General features: G+C 43.8%; 1 protein-coding gene across 1 annotated transcript in view; it reads right to left on the reverse strand.

The window, feature by feature from the left end:
- The window catches only part of LOC142490607 (uncharacterized), a 104,292-nt gene that overhangs the window by 3,348 nt on the left and 85,257 nt on the right, over positions 1-15,687 (reverse strand). Inside the window, exon 19 of the mRNA XM_075593024.1 lies at positions 8,829-9,000. Coding sequence (XP_075449139.1) covers positions 8,829-9,000 — 172 coding nt within the window. The remainder of the gene's footprint in view (positions 1-8,828; positions 9,001-15,687) is intronic.

Consider the following 15,687-nt stretch of genomic DNA (forward strand, 5'->3'; position numbering starts at 1 on the left):
GGTGGGGTTGGTTGATTGCAGGTGTGCAATTAACCAGCACACTGCTGGATTAGAGGCACATTTCTTAACAGGTGTAAGTCCCTGTTACATGTCCAAAGAACTTGGGCCTGATTGGAGGAGGGCAATTTCAGTCGGATATTTTTTTTAGCCAGCCAAACTTGATCTCCCACTTGAAATGGGGGAGGTGGTCATCGACGTTTATCCGCCTGGGTTTTTTGCTGAGGGCAGCTTTGGTCGATTGGTCTGGATCTTCCTCCAGAGTGATTGCATTTCTTGGATCATGTCATCCACTGCAGGGACTCTGGAGAGAGGACTGGAAAAAGGAAGCGGAGAAGGATGGTACCCGTAGGCACAAAAGAACGGAGATTCCAGTGTGGAATCGTGCTTCATAGAGTTGCAGTAAAACTCGGCCCACGGGAGCAGATGAACCCAGTCGTCCTGTAGTTCAGATACAAAACATTGCAGGAATTGTTCTAAGGACTGATTGGCCCTTTCCGTAAGTCCGTTGGACGGGGGATGGTATGAAGAAGAAAAATTAAGGGAGATGCCCATTCTTTGACAAAAGGCCTTCCAAAATCTTGAGATGAATTAGGATCCGCGGTCCGAGACTATATCCGTCGGGACTCCATGAAAGCGAAAAATCTCTTTAATAAAGATTTCAGATAGTTCTGAATCTGTGGATAGGTTCTTAAGGGCAACAAAATGGGCCTGGCGTGTAAAGCGATCAACTACTACCAATATGGTAGTCCTACCCCTGGAGGGTGGTATGTCATGGGAGACCAAGACTTATACACACATTAATACCGGGATTCTGGACTGAGCACACAAGATGAGTAAAATAAATTGTAATTTATTTATTTTCAGACAAACACACAATTTTCACAATACACTGGCAAAAACACTTACTGGGATGGGGAAACAAACTAAAATGTCCACCGAACGAATCAAAGTCTCTGGGCACCCCTGCACGCATGCAAGTGGGTGCACGGTTTGAGTCCTGCGACCTTCCTTGGCTAGGGGCACATCTTGCCAGCCCGCTATCTCCGCCAAAAGGAATAAGTTTTTTCAGTCCTTGCAGGGTTCATTCGGGAAACCTTCGCTCTAACGAATTTCAGAAAAGGGTGCAAATCTTTGTTATGATGTTGGTTAACCCTTCACACTCCGGAACCGCTGACGCTAAACCTTGGACGTTTCGTAGTAAAATCTTAGATGAATCTGCTAGGGACTGGCCAGCAGGCATTTTTATAGGGTTAAGGGTCCTATAGCTAACATGCACAACCAATCCCGTCCGTGGGAATATTTCTCCCACCTATCCCCGACTTGCCTGTACCTTGCAAAGAGGACAGAAGTTGAGTAGAGTGCTATCTCTTTCCTACCGCAAGTTATCCACTTAATTGAACAGGCTGTGATGTGGTCTGCGGTTTGACCTGGTTCCCACTCCAATATGTTCAGCGTAAGTGGCTAACGAGACCGGTGGATACATTTTGACAGGAAAGCACTTCAGCTAGACCGCAAACCACTTATCCAATTGACTTTGCGGTTTAGAGGTCTACGGCTTAGGAAGTGATACCTATACTTCAAAACGGCCACCCATTCACAGGCACGCTTCTTCACTTAGTGCTTGGTTCAGCGCTAGAGGCTCCCCCTTGTGTCACAAACATGGTAAGTACATTTTCATTCATTCATTCTACAGCTGCAAAATAAGGACAATAACGGCTAGTGTAGGGGAAAACATGTTATGATGGGTACAATACAGTTTAATCCCTTCAGTCCCAACAGGGATTAGGGTTAACCAGCCGGGCATAATACCTTTATTATTGGCCTGGTTAATCCCCTCCTGCCACATGCTTTTTCAATGATAAAATCCATGGATAAATGGATCCACGGATGGGTGAGACTGGTATGCGTTCCAGAAGCCCACATGGGAACATCCTAGGCACCTTAGTCTGGGCGCTTGTAACACCGGCTGCCAAAATGTCCTTCATGTCTTGGCGGATCTCTGGCCACCAAAAGATTAGTTCGAGGAAATCACATGTCTTCCTGACCCCCGGGTGATCCGCAGTCTTGGCGTTTTGACCCCATAGCAACACCTCACATCGAAATTGGGGGTTAACAAATAGTTTACAAGAAAGTGTGGACGTGGACCTAGGATACTCTGTCTGAGCTTGTGAATTTTTTTGCAGAAATGAAGATCATACGGCAGTGATAATTTGTGTAGATGGAATGAGGGGTCCCTGCTCTATCTCCTCGGAACCATCGGGAGTCAAATACCTGGATAGCACATCTGCCTTGACATTCTTGAATCCTGGATGATAAGAGATCACAAAGTTGAACCGAGTGAAGAAGAGAGTCCATCTTGCCTGACACGTCCCGAGTCTCATTGCTCCTTCAATATATTCGAGGTTCTTGTGATCTGTAAGGATTGTTATCAGAGAAGTTGACTCCTCAATTAAATGTATCTTCTTCTAGAGCCATTTTCATGGCCAGAACATCATAATTTCTTTCTGCGGCAGAAATTATTTTGGAAAAGAAGGCACGGGGTGGAGTTTCCCCTGATAATCCTTTCTTTGAGAAAGGACGGCTCCGGCTGCAAGATCAGATGCGTCTACTTCAAGCACGAAGGGTTTTGTAGGATCTGGATGAATCAGCTCAGGTGCAAACGAAAAGGTGGACTTGAGCTTCTCGAAAGCTAGAAGATCCTCAAAGGGGCATATCTTAGGGTTCACCCCTTTCTTAGTAAGAGCCGTAATGGGTGCAACCACCTTGGAGAAGTTCCTGATAAAACATCGGTAATAGTTGGCGAACCCAAGAAATCTTTGAGTTGGTTTAAGACCAATCCAGTACTGCCGATACGTTCGCATGATCCATCTCAAACCCACGAGAGAAGATGAAATACCCAAGGAAGGAAATATTCTCTCTTCGAACTGACATTTCTTGAACTTGGCAAAGAGGGAGTGATCCCGAAGTCTTTGGAGGGTCGGTTTAACCTGTGCCCGATGTTCAGACAAAGAATTGGAAAAAATAAGGATATCGTCCAGATACACTATGAGAAATTGGTCAAGTAAATCCCGGAAGATCTCATTGCTAAAATCCTCAGAGATATAGTTTGAATATGGACAGTTATTGTTGCAATTCTTATTGCAATAATTTTCACATAAAATTGGTGTTACAATGTTTATGATATATGTCCCTTAAATAGTAATTAATGATTTTGGATACTCTCTTATAATATCAATGTTTCATGCTAATTGGTTTATGAGTTATTTTTATTAAATATGTTGGGTTCATTTAATGGTGATACATATCCTTAGTTATCTTTAGAGTGAATTATTTTACAGAACAATATTGTCCCAATCATTTAGGAATTTTGCAATAAGTTTAATAGTATAATGAATTATTTGTTATGATGTCCAAATGATTCTAAAAGTTGTCTATCTGCTGTTAAATGATATAATAATATAAATTATTATTATTTTTATAAATACCATCATGCTTATTCCATCCATATGATAGACCATTTATTTGAGATCAAGGATTGACAGATCATGGTTGATAAATAATTAATTGCATTTTGAGATTATTTTTTATACATGTTCATCTACTATTAATCTTTGTTTTTGTGACAATCATTATCACTTATTTATGCATAAAATATACATTGAGGTATATACTTATACTTATATATACTCATACATTGCATCTATTAATTATTTTATGTTAATGTTAATTTTTCTTATTCCAGACTTTTTCATTTTTTGTTGTTCCACTTCAGATCATTTATGTCCTGATACCCATTATTGTATTTTGTATATTCCCCCTGACTTTACTTTTTTAAATATCTTTCTAGATGTACTTCCTTTGTATACATCTATGTTTAGTCACATGTGACTCCATGGTTGAGGTTGAGTTTCATATAGAGAATAGTAATTTCAGTAGTAACTCCTCCTCCCAAGCAGCACATATGTATATACCTCATTATATATATTTTTCACCTATATGTATTTCATGCACTTTGGCTCCACTTTATTCGTACAGTCATTGCGCATGTGCAGTGGTGTTGAACGGATCCGCCTTGAGTGGGCAACTATCCACCAGATGAGGGGGCTGCTCCCATTCCATCAAAGAGGCGGGTCCACTCGGAGGGTGGTGTGATGTCACATCCGGTCCAGCCCACTACTTAAGGTATTGTGTGTGTAGTAATGTTACTCTTTGACAAAGACCCATAGGGGTGAAACGCGTTAGAGTGCACAGGGCGTTTATTCCCTCTTTTTATTCATTTTTGTCTATGGTTAAATAAAGATACAATTTTTTGTTAGCTCAGTCCAGCCTTCCGTTTTTTGCTAGCAGTGCCCGCTGACCTTCTCTCTTCATTGAGAGGTTCCGTCTATCATCCAGATACACTATGAGAAATTGGTCAAGTAAATCCCGGAAGATCTCATTGCTAAAATTTTGAAATATGGCCGGTGCGTTGCATAGGCCGAATGGCATGGCTAGATATTCATAGTGGCCGTCACGAGTATTAAAGGCTGTCTTCCAATCATCACCCTTTCTGATCCGAATTAAATTGTAAGTTCCTCGGAAATCCAGTTTGGTGAAGATCAAGGCCTTGCGTAAGCAATCGAACAGTTCAGGAATGAGGGGTAGTGGATACTGATTTTTTACGGTGATTTTATTTAGACCTCTGTAATCGATACATGGTCTGAGGGAACTGTCTTTTTTGGAAACAAAGAAGAAACCCGAACCAGTGGGAGAGCTTGATTTGCGGATAAACTCACGCTGAAGGTTCTTCGGAATGTATTCCCGCATAGCCTCAGTTTCTTGTTCTGAAAGGGGGTAAGTGTGGCCACTAGGGGAGATGGCCCCTGGGAGCAGGTTGATTGCACAATCATAAGGTCGGTGTGGCGGGAACTCCATCTGCAAAGTCCTGGTAAGAAACTGGCAGGGATGACGAGGAAGTCTCTGTAGGTAGCCATACCTCGGAGATAGTGCAAGATACCGGGAGACAAGATCCATGGCAATGTTGTCCTCAGGCTGTCACTTGATTAGTTGCCAATCGATCTTAGGGTTGTGGTTCCGCAACCAGGGAAGTCCTAGAACCACTGGAGTCGAGGGAGAGCAAATAACATAGAATGGCAGTGTCTCTTTGTGGGAACAAAGTGGATATAAGTGGACCACCACTGTTAACAAAAACCATATAATACGTATTATGCTTCTAGTGCTTACCTTCTGATGATCCTGGTGTCTCAAAAACACCTGTTTGGTCTGAAGAAAGGTCACTCTGGGCTTGAAACATTACCCGATTAGCTCTGATGCTGTAAACTCTGATTGAAGTTTTTTGAAAACTCTATACAAGTCTCCTGTGTGCTTCTTCTTACCTTTACTTTGTAAGTGTCTCTTTGTGATGCGCTCCAACCGTAACCAGCAAAGGCTTAGTCTTGAGGGTGATGGTCCCAGGTATCAGAGGTCTTCCATCAATGGCAACTACTGGTAATGGAATCTCCCTAGTACGGAGAGAAAATTCCCTGCGGCCCCTAAATCCACAAAAGCCTGAGTGAAGATGGAAGCTGATCTCCAGGAGAGGGAAACCGGCAGGAGCAGCCTACAAGATTGTGACGGAGGAGGAATAGAAGAAATGCCCAGAGAATATTCCACTATCTTCGCTGGGCACTGGTGTTTCCCGATTTAGGCCCCTGATATGACATCTCCTAATTCTCTCTTGTTCAGGTAATTTGTTATCACCTAATTGCATCGGTTCCTCCTCTGAGATAGGTATAATAAGAGGAGTCTGAAAGTGTGGGGCAAGCCGAATTATTGGGGTTTTTGAGGGGCGGTCTCGCTCGGTCTGTCGTTCTCGCATCCAGAGATCCATTCGGATACAGAGGGCAATTAATTCCTCCAGGTGCTTGGGGGTGTCCCGGCAAGTCAGTTCGTCCTTTAAATACTCAGAAAGGCCCTGCCAAATTGCTGTTAGCAGAACTTCATTGTTCCAGCCCGTCTCCGCAGCAAGGGCACAGAATTCAATGGAATACTGGCCCACAGTGCGGGTTCCTTGCCGGATTCGAAGGAGCGCAGCAGAAGCAGAGGAACCGCGACTGGGAGTGTCAAAAACTCTTTTGAATGCTTGGAGAAAGTCAGCGGCGTTGTCAATCAGTGAGGATTCCTTTTCCAAGAGAGGGGAGGCCCAGGCCAAAGCCATGTCTGTTAGTAGCGAAATGACGTATGCTACCCCGGATCGATGGGTGCAGAACATGGAGGGCTGGAGATCGAACACTGATTCAAACATACTCTACATGTCATAGGGTCCCTCCCATAACGTAGAGGCATCAAGATCTGTGGTTCCGTGAGTGCAGGGGATGACAGAGCTGGTGCTGGAGATGCTGCCAGCAATGGCGATGCAGGGGTAGAACCCACCTTGAATGTAGCCAGCTGGATGATAATGTCCTGAAGTCGGCAAGAAATGAGTGACAACTGTTGGTTTTGCTGGGCGAGGCGTCTCTCATGATCTCCGAGTAGTTCCCCTTGGAGAGATACGGCTCTCGCTACCTCAGCAGGGTCCATGTTTGACTGAGGAAAATGTGATGGTGCTCATCTCAAATTAGGAAGCGGATCCCTGAGGTAGGGATGTAAATAAACCGAACAGAGCCCAGGGATAGAGTCCTGTAAGTGTATCCGTGGTAAGTAAGCAGGCACTGGTTATGGCTGGTGGCAGAGTTGCAGAGGTCAGGGCCGGCAGAAAGCAGAGAGGTTGGAGTCACGGTCTGGGGTCAGCAACAGGGGAATCAAAATAGGCAAAATTGTAAAGCGTGACTGCAAAGACCAACAAGATCTGCCAACGTATTAACTTTGCTCAGCGACTCCCACCAGGAACTGCAGCCTTATATACAGTAGCAGGCTGCCAGTACACAAAATGGCCAGTTTGAGTAGAAAGGGCAGGCAGTCTGGAAAACCTGAACTGGCAGAAAAACCCGGCACGGATTGAGCAGAATCCTTACATTCCGGCAGAAAGTACAATACATTTTTCTCTCAACATTGAGGTAAGATAAGAGAAAGGAAACCTGCACAGTTTGATGAATAAGCACCATTACATCTGCTTGTATATTATTTTACAATAACTTACAATACAATGACATGCATGCTAAATCTCTACTGTATCCACACATTTTCAAATGAGGCCCATCCCAGAAGCAGATGTTTTGGAGAAGGGAAAGCACAATTTAATTTAACAAAAACAAAACTCAGGGTTGTACAGTAACCAAAAAGCAAAATAGAGCCACATTGTTTCTGTTCAGTGAATTAGAATATCACTCTGTCTCCTTTGCCATTATAGTGATATATCTCTATTATATGACATGTTTAAAGATAAGAAGATGAAGTCCTCCTTGGCACTGGTACTCCGGGTGAATGCACAAATTAAATACAGTTATATGTAAAGAAAAATGATATGACAAACACATCAAAGTGTAGGAGTTTATTTGTGTACTTACCCGGAGTACCAGCGCCAAGGAGGACTTCATCTTCTTATGCATATTAAGAAGGATTTATGGACAATCCTATAGTCATCTAGGCTCAAAGATTCTCGACATTTAAAAAGATTGGTATTGTAAACATTTCACCTACACATGATTGTTTCTGGCTAAGGTTGAACTTGCGTTGATAGTTGTGTTACATTTCCATTGTTTAGAGATACATTTAACAGGGGTTCCTTGATCTATCCTGGTATTCCCCGGACCACTACTCAACTTGGTAAATATCACAGTTCAGGTGCTATACTGTAGCGCCGACGAGTATTCTAAAACAAATCTGGGGCAATCACCAACAAGACCCAGGTACATGCTGGGTACATGCCGGGTACATGCTGCAACATTTCAGAGACATTTCTGCAGACAGACTAATGGCCCATCGGATTAACAGCGGGTTCCCTGGCAGTCCCAATCAAAATGAATGGGACTGCCAGTGACCTTTGCTGTGTTAATCCGATGGGCCATTAGTCTCTGCAGAAATGTCACTGACATGTTGCAGCATGTACCCAGCATGTACCTGGATCTTGTTGGTGATAGCCCCAGATTTTCCAAGGCAAGTTTAAGGCAAGTTTTAGAATACTCGTCGGCGCACCTGTATAAAGACAGGCGCATTCAGCCAAAATCCGTTTCCCAGAATTTCCCGAGATTTCCATGCAAAATCCGTTCCGCGGTGTAAAATTCGCTGATGGATAGTTACAGTTTCAATACGTATGGATTAATTAAAAAAAAAAACGCTATTGGATACAAACCGCTGGTGGATTTTTAAAATCCATCCACGGCTTCCGCCAGTCCGCTGATGGATTTTAAGAATCCCCATCCGTGAATTTAGCAAACCACGTGCAGATAGCTAAATCCGCGGGTTGGATTCTTAAAAACCATCAGCGGATTGCGTAATCAGCCGATGGATTCTTAGCGATTAAAAAAAAAAATCTGCAAAAGGCGAATCGCCATTTTTGAGATTGATCAGCGCAAAAGGAGCTGGCCGATCCGAGAGGCAGATCCACATCCGCGAAAAAAAACATTCTCCCATCTCTAGTGCTGTATTCATTTATACAATGCATTTAAATGTATCTGCAAATATGCTTGTTACCCCTAACACGTGGTCTGTGGACCTAAGGGTAGGTGTAGGAAACTCCGTGTCACATCCCAAAACATAGTGAGATTACAGTTACAAAAAGTAAGAGTCACAATGATACCATTTTTTGTGCCTTTTAGCCATGCTGCATGTTGTCCATTAATACAAAAATGCATCTAACCATCTTTTCTAGCTAGATTTATAAACATAAATATCTTTATTTGAGAACGTACGTTTGGTTTTCTGATCTTTCTCCGCGGAGGATGAAACCGCAACACAGCAATATAAGTATTGCAGTCAGCAAAATGACAGACATGATGAAGAGGAGGAGGTACTTCTGATAGTATTTTTTTTGGGTGGCATTATGAGAAAATTGACTCTTTATTTGTTCTTCAACCTTCAACTCTGAATTGGAAAAAGGAATACATAGGTGTGAAATTATAATAATATTTTTTTTGTTGTTCTAAAAATCAACAATACAAATGATAATTGAACTTGTTTTTCTTTTTCAATTATATATATTTTTTAGCTTTCAGATGCTACAAAACAGACACCTTTTCGCGTACAGTTGAGCAACCTATTTATTCTTTGAAGATGGAAGATTCTGTTCCCCCACTATGGAGAAATCTTTCACGAGAGGACAATGTTCCAGTGTCTATCACTGATCTCTATTTGAGGACCACCCCTACCTTTAGAAGTGAGTTGAAAATTAAATCCTATAGCTTTATATCATTGAACCAATAGACATACATTTTATTGTCAATTAATTTTTCATAAATAAACATCAAATAAACATTTAATTTGTGTCTTGTCAAAACACCCATAAGATACTGTCACAAGGGACCAGTACTTTTAGCACCTTTATACCACCCGGGATCAATTCACTAGGCATGACAACATTATTGAATAAATTGGGTTTATTCGGGCAAGCCACAGACATACAAGAATTGCACAAAATATTGTAAATACATACCAACTGGGGGTTTGGAGGAGTCACTAGCCTAAACTAGGTGCAGAGTGTCTGCTTCAGGTAGGCTTACCCTGTTAGCTCCACGTCCAGGAACACACAGTATTCCTTTCGGGGGAGCCACCGCGCTCTTCCCGCTGGTTTCAGCTCTGTTCAATTCTCAGAACATGGTCCAGAGAACTTGCTCCCTGTGCTTCTCCTCCTCTTGGCCGACTGCTCAGGCACTTCTAGGCCGAGCCCCCTTCTGGCGCATCACTGGAGGAAGCCTGGGACCAGGTAAAACCTTCATGGAAACTTGGCCACATTCTCAGAGCTTGGACACACTCTGATAACTTGTCCGCGATTGCAGGACTTGTCCACATCTAGGCCAGGTTTCAGCGGCAACTCCATGCCGAGTGCTTTGCTATTTGGAGAAAAGCACTTTTAAAAATCCGGCCAGTGCTTCACCGTATCAAGCCGAAGGATGCTCTGGTTCTCTGACCAGTCCTCTTACATAGACCTTGCTGTCCTATGTTTAAAGCCAGGGCTCGTCTGGCTTTACCAATCAAAGAAGGAGGCGTGCTTAGGCTCAGGTTGCCGGCAAGGCGTGAAATATGAACTGGTCAATGAAAATCGCGCCTACGAGCTCCGTCTCGGCAACGGTTTTCCCTGGGCCGCCGATACCTGCCCGCTGGGTAGGCTCCACAGAGTCTGACTACAACAAAGTATTTCACCCGCTGAGAGCCCATTTGCAGACCTGTTCCTCCGCCCTTCCCCGTCTGCCCTTTGGGGAGGGAGCACTGAAGCATGAGAGCTATAGGATGATAGGGTAGCAATCCCCTCAGGAGATGTTTGAACCAATGTCCATCCACGGCGGTTAGGGAAATGTGTTTGATGGAAAGGAGAGTTCACAATGCTAATTGTAGACAATGGACAAATGCAGACAGTTCCTCCACCTCCTTTTGTTGAAGAGCATAAAATTGAGCCAAGAGTTCAATTTTATCATCCTCAGAACCATAGGCTTTAGTTATTACCTCGACCAAAGCCTGTGCTGTGGCGTCCACATACTGCCCACGGTACAGTAGTTACCACGGTGAGAAGAAATGCCGGTGCACAGCAATACAAAAGTAGAACGTTATGACCAAAAACGTGTGAAACGCGTTAGAGTGTAAGCTCTGGTACCATTTCATATGTTTGCCAAGCTTCAATAAACACTTTATTTTTTGGTCATCCCGTTGTACTTTTGTATTGCTATGCAACGGCATTTCTTCTCACCGTGGGAACCACTCTACTCTGCTATCAGTGCATGGGAGCACGCACAGCGGGAGCTGCGTCCAACGAGACCGTGAGTTAAAACACTTTCCACATTATGGTGCATTGAAGCTTATGCCAGTGGGATCTTGTGTATATTTGAATCCTAAGAGCCGGTTGAAGTGGGAGCTCTGAGTTGCACACCAGTGCGGCATCAGGCTTCCTAGATTCATTCCGACATCAGGACAAGTTAAAACTCATGGTGCTCTAATTGATATGGACATGTCATGACACAGGCAGTCTTCGGTTATCCGACACAATGCGTTACTCAAAATGGCATTGGATAGCGAAACGTTGTAAAGCGAAACACGTTTTCCCATAGGAACACTGTTTAAATTAAAGGTTCCGTTCCTAAAGGCATTTTTAACACGAAAATACACCAAATATTTTATGCAGGCAATAAGATATGCAGCACACACATAAATTATATAGTGTATATACTGTATTATATAAGTAATATAACATAATAAATAATATATTATATAGTATAATATATTATATAGTATAATATAATATTATATATATGCTCTTACGACGCTTTTCAACGTTGTGTATGTGTGTATATATATATATATATATATACATACACAAACAACGTTGCAAAGCGTCGTAAGAGCGTTGGATAAGCCATTTTGGCATTGTAAAAATGAACATAGGTATGCATTGCATAGCGTTGGATAAGCCATTCGTTGTAAAACGAAGCGTTGTAAAACGAAGACTGCCTGTATATACATAATCAATACTCCTGTTGTATGTACAAGAGATCTGTACCACTTTAAATTGGTTCACTCTGCTGGGGGTTACTTTTTGAGCACCGGACCAGGAGGTATTAACCCCTCCAATCTGCCCTTACTGCTCACAGTACATCCTTACTATATTGGCCACTGGGGGCCTTAGGCATTCCACTATCCGCTGTCTCTTTACAGCTTTGGAGCAAGACCATTCGTCAAGCACTTGAAGGGTATGGTCTTTCTAGTCCCCAATCTCTTCTTCCCGGCGGGTGTTGGCAACACCCCACAGAAAGCTTTTAATTTCCGATAGTGATAAGACTGCGATGATTGCGCAAGATTATCAGCCTATTGCCTTAGTACATCCGTTAGCGCCGGTTCTGCCAATGGGCTGCCGTTTCGACTATCCGGCCCGCGTCCCGTAGCTATCTCTGGACTAGTTTCACCCCCACTGGGTACGGGGCTGGGCTCCTCTACATTCACTATTATTTCAGGGTATGAGGGGACACACTACAGGCCTGGCTCCATTATGATACAGAACCCCAGGGCTTTCCTCCTTCCGCAATTCATGGTCGGCCACGACTAGGCCATACTCCATGCCGGATCAGTATCCCGTTCTCGGTCTATGACTTGAGTGTCACGTAACCCTGGAAACTGATTTAGCACTAAGCGCAAATCATAGGATAGGCTTTTGGTCGGAACGTGGGCAATGGTGACCATTTGATGAAGAGATACCTGGCGTTCCAGGGTCCTCTGGCAGACCCTCTGCCCGTACTGTAAAGAAATCGTTATATCTCTACATTTATTGTGCACCCCCAAGTCCGAATCTCAGCAGTGCCTCCAAATGTAACACCCATTCCCCTCCCCCCTCTAAGGGAGATGTGCATGCATAGAAGTTATGGTGCAAACCTGCAGGCTCACAAAAGACCTGAGCCTCTGCTCATAGGGAGTTTGGGGGTGCCTGGTTCAGCGCCTCCACCAGTGAGGATCCTGGAGTAGACAGGATGGCTCCTCCCGGGAATATATGTATGTATACAGCAATAAACATACACACAGTAGTAATAAACAATAACTTTTTACCGGTTGGGTGCCACCAGGTACACATACATAATACAGTGCAGACACAGAGTAATACAATCCCTTCCTCCTATACCAGGAAACAATCAAACCCCTAAGAGTCCTTGTCGCAACCTATCCCTTGGATGTCCGGCAAGGCAATCTTCAAATGTATGTGTGGAGGGCAGTGCTACCCTCCATTGTGTATTGGTGGTGCACATGGGTACCTTCCTGGTTACCCTCGGACAATCAGGGAATCCTTCTGCTGATTGGAGAACCACATCCGTGATCCCACGATGCATGGCCTGCCAACAAAATCCCTTCTCTCCTTACTTCTGGCAGCCACGTGGTCACTCCTCCAGGCAAGGGGAATCCTCCCCTGCAGTTCGTCCTGCTCCATCACTCCCCTGGTGATCTGGCTAACAGGCAAATCCCTGAGGTATGTCCGTCCCTACAATACTCCTCTAGGGTCTCAGGGCCTATGGGGCTTTCTTTGGCTTAGTCCTAGGCAGCCTAATTGACTCCCAGGACACAACCTTCCCCTCCGTGGTCTCAGCTCACTCTGACCTTGCCCTTGCTGTATCTAGAGGATATCCTGTTACCTGAAAGGATATCCTCTCATTCTAGTCTTTTGGGAGTACCAAAATGGCCACCACATCTCCGCATTGTAGTCTGAAGAACTGCATCAGCTTCCCACAGAGGTGAGGCGGACTACCCTTCTACATCTGCATATAGAGTATTCCACATACTGGTTATACCTCATCTGGTTATATAAATTGTGTTTAGGTTTTATTTATTTTCTGACATCTAGCAATCTATTTATTTACCTGTCCTGAAGGGACCGTTATTGCTTCACCTGGATTCAGTATATGATACACTTTACACATGACACGAACACCTGTGTGTGTCCTGTTACACTATATATCCTATCATATTTAGAGTGTGGTTACTCAATTATTGTGATCGTGAGGGGGCACACAGGCCAATAATAAAGGTATTGTGCCCAGCTGGGTGCCCTTGAGTCATATTGGAGAGCTGTGAAGTGTCAGCTTTGCAACCCAGTAATGGCATGTAAACCGTATTGCAATGAAAAATGTATGTGTGTCTTATTATTCCAGGAGCGTTAATCAGCAGAGATTTCCCTGCTTCAGCACAGACCAGATTGGTAAGACCGGGCAGGGGAATAAATCACATTCAAAGGTTTCCCGGTATATGCCCAAAACCCCAGAACCCAGCGTGGGATTCAGAGTATCTCCCACCAGGTATAAGGTGGCGAGAGTAACATTGTTTCTAAGTTAAAGTGTATAATGTAACTAAGTTTTATTACCATTTTAATACGTTTTTATAAAAATTGATGAATGAAAGTCCCCCTATTTTAATATTTTAATTACATTCAGATTGTTCTAGATAGTGTTACAGTTACACCAGATCCAATACTTAGCTCTGTGCCGCCACCTCATGGAGGAATTTAATAGCACATCACTGTACATAGTTCACTATTATTGTTATACATTTGGATGCGATTAAAATGTTATTGTTTTCATTTTATGATCCTGTGTGGATCTCCTCAGGAGGTTGGTTTGAGTCAGTCGTCTACCCAGACTGTGTCCACAAATTGTGGCAGAGACCCTGATCTCTTGGACTCACATGGTCCCTTTTCATATTTCCTCAGTGAATGCAATCAGTAGGATCTTTTCTGACCCTTCTGGGGTCATATTTGTAAATACAGACACGTTTTTTCTACTTGCACCCTCATTGTCACGGGAGACCAGGTTTCTTAAAACCTTTTATACCGGGATCATTTGATCGAGCAAGGCATGGTAAAATAAATTGTAATTTATTCCATGTTTAGACATACACACAATGTAACACAATTCGCACTGAAAACAAACTTACTGGGAACATGGCTAACGAAATAAATCTTCCTTGGAACGAAAATGTTAACAATTTATGTCTGTAGGAGCCCTTTCCAATGACCAGGAGGCACTCACGAATGTCTTGGAATGCAATTCGGCATGTAATGCCAGCCGCGACAGGTACATCCCTGACAAGCGTGACTTAGAACATTTCTTCAGTCAAAATCTCTGAAGCCACCTCGCATCTATTTCCCCAGAGCATCTTTTTCGTAAATTGAATTTGCCGCTGATGGTTTGGCGCTTGGAATTTGAGGTCCTGATTGGCTGCAAGGTTTCTTATAGGTTTTAGAGTCCCATTCAGAAACTACTACAGCCAATTAGCATTTGGGAATTCTCCTGCCAGCCTATCACCGATTTGCCTGTATGCTGAAGCCAGGTGGGTACCGATTTGGATACTGCTGAGGGGCATGCGCCAACCTGGCACCCCTGCCTCTTACCATATCGAGCCCACCTGCTGTCCAGGCTCAGCCGAGTCTGGGGCAGGGCAAATGGTTGCCAGATAGCCCTTTGTTATCCCAGGACGGGGGTACTCAGAGGTAACTGCAGTACTCCTCCTTTTCTAACACCTTGGCATCCCTGAAGCTTTCAACTCCGGGTCCTGAGCAGACTCAGTTGTGCCAAGCTTGGTAGCCATCTGGTCTCTCAGAACCACGGACTTGGAAATCCCAGTCACCTATACATTGGTACAAGCAAATACATTTATTAAATAAACCTTTTATAAAATACACTTTGCTTCTGGGTCTTGTGTTTAAATGGATCTAAGTCTTCAGGTCTGGTGTCAGGGATAGCATAAGAATATATGTTCCCTACTCCTACCAGCCTTATCCTGGGCACACTGCAAAACCCTGACTTTAACTTTACACACACAATTAAAATCCTCGCAGCTTTATCACATAGCTGGAGTACCCCCTGAACACCTGTACCATGTTCAGGCTGACTTGGGCAGGAACTGAGCATTCCACCATATGCTAGGGACCCTGGGACCGGTCTGGGGATACCTTGACACCCAATGCCCTTTTTACCTTTCATGTGTGTGCTGAAGCAGGGAACCCTAGCGGTGAGTCGCAAGAAGGTTTCCAGGATAGGATTTTGGCAGAGCACTATGCTTCAATGTGCCCGAGAATCTTTCCTGATC

Source organism: Ascaphus truei, chromosome 3 (assembly GCF_040206685.1).
Source record: "Ascaphus truei isolate aAscTru1 chromosome 3, aAscTru1.hap1, whole genome shotgun sequence".
Classification (NCBI taxonomy): Eukaryota; Metazoa; Chordata; class Amphibia; order Anura; family Ascaphidae; genus Ascaphus; species Ascaphus truei.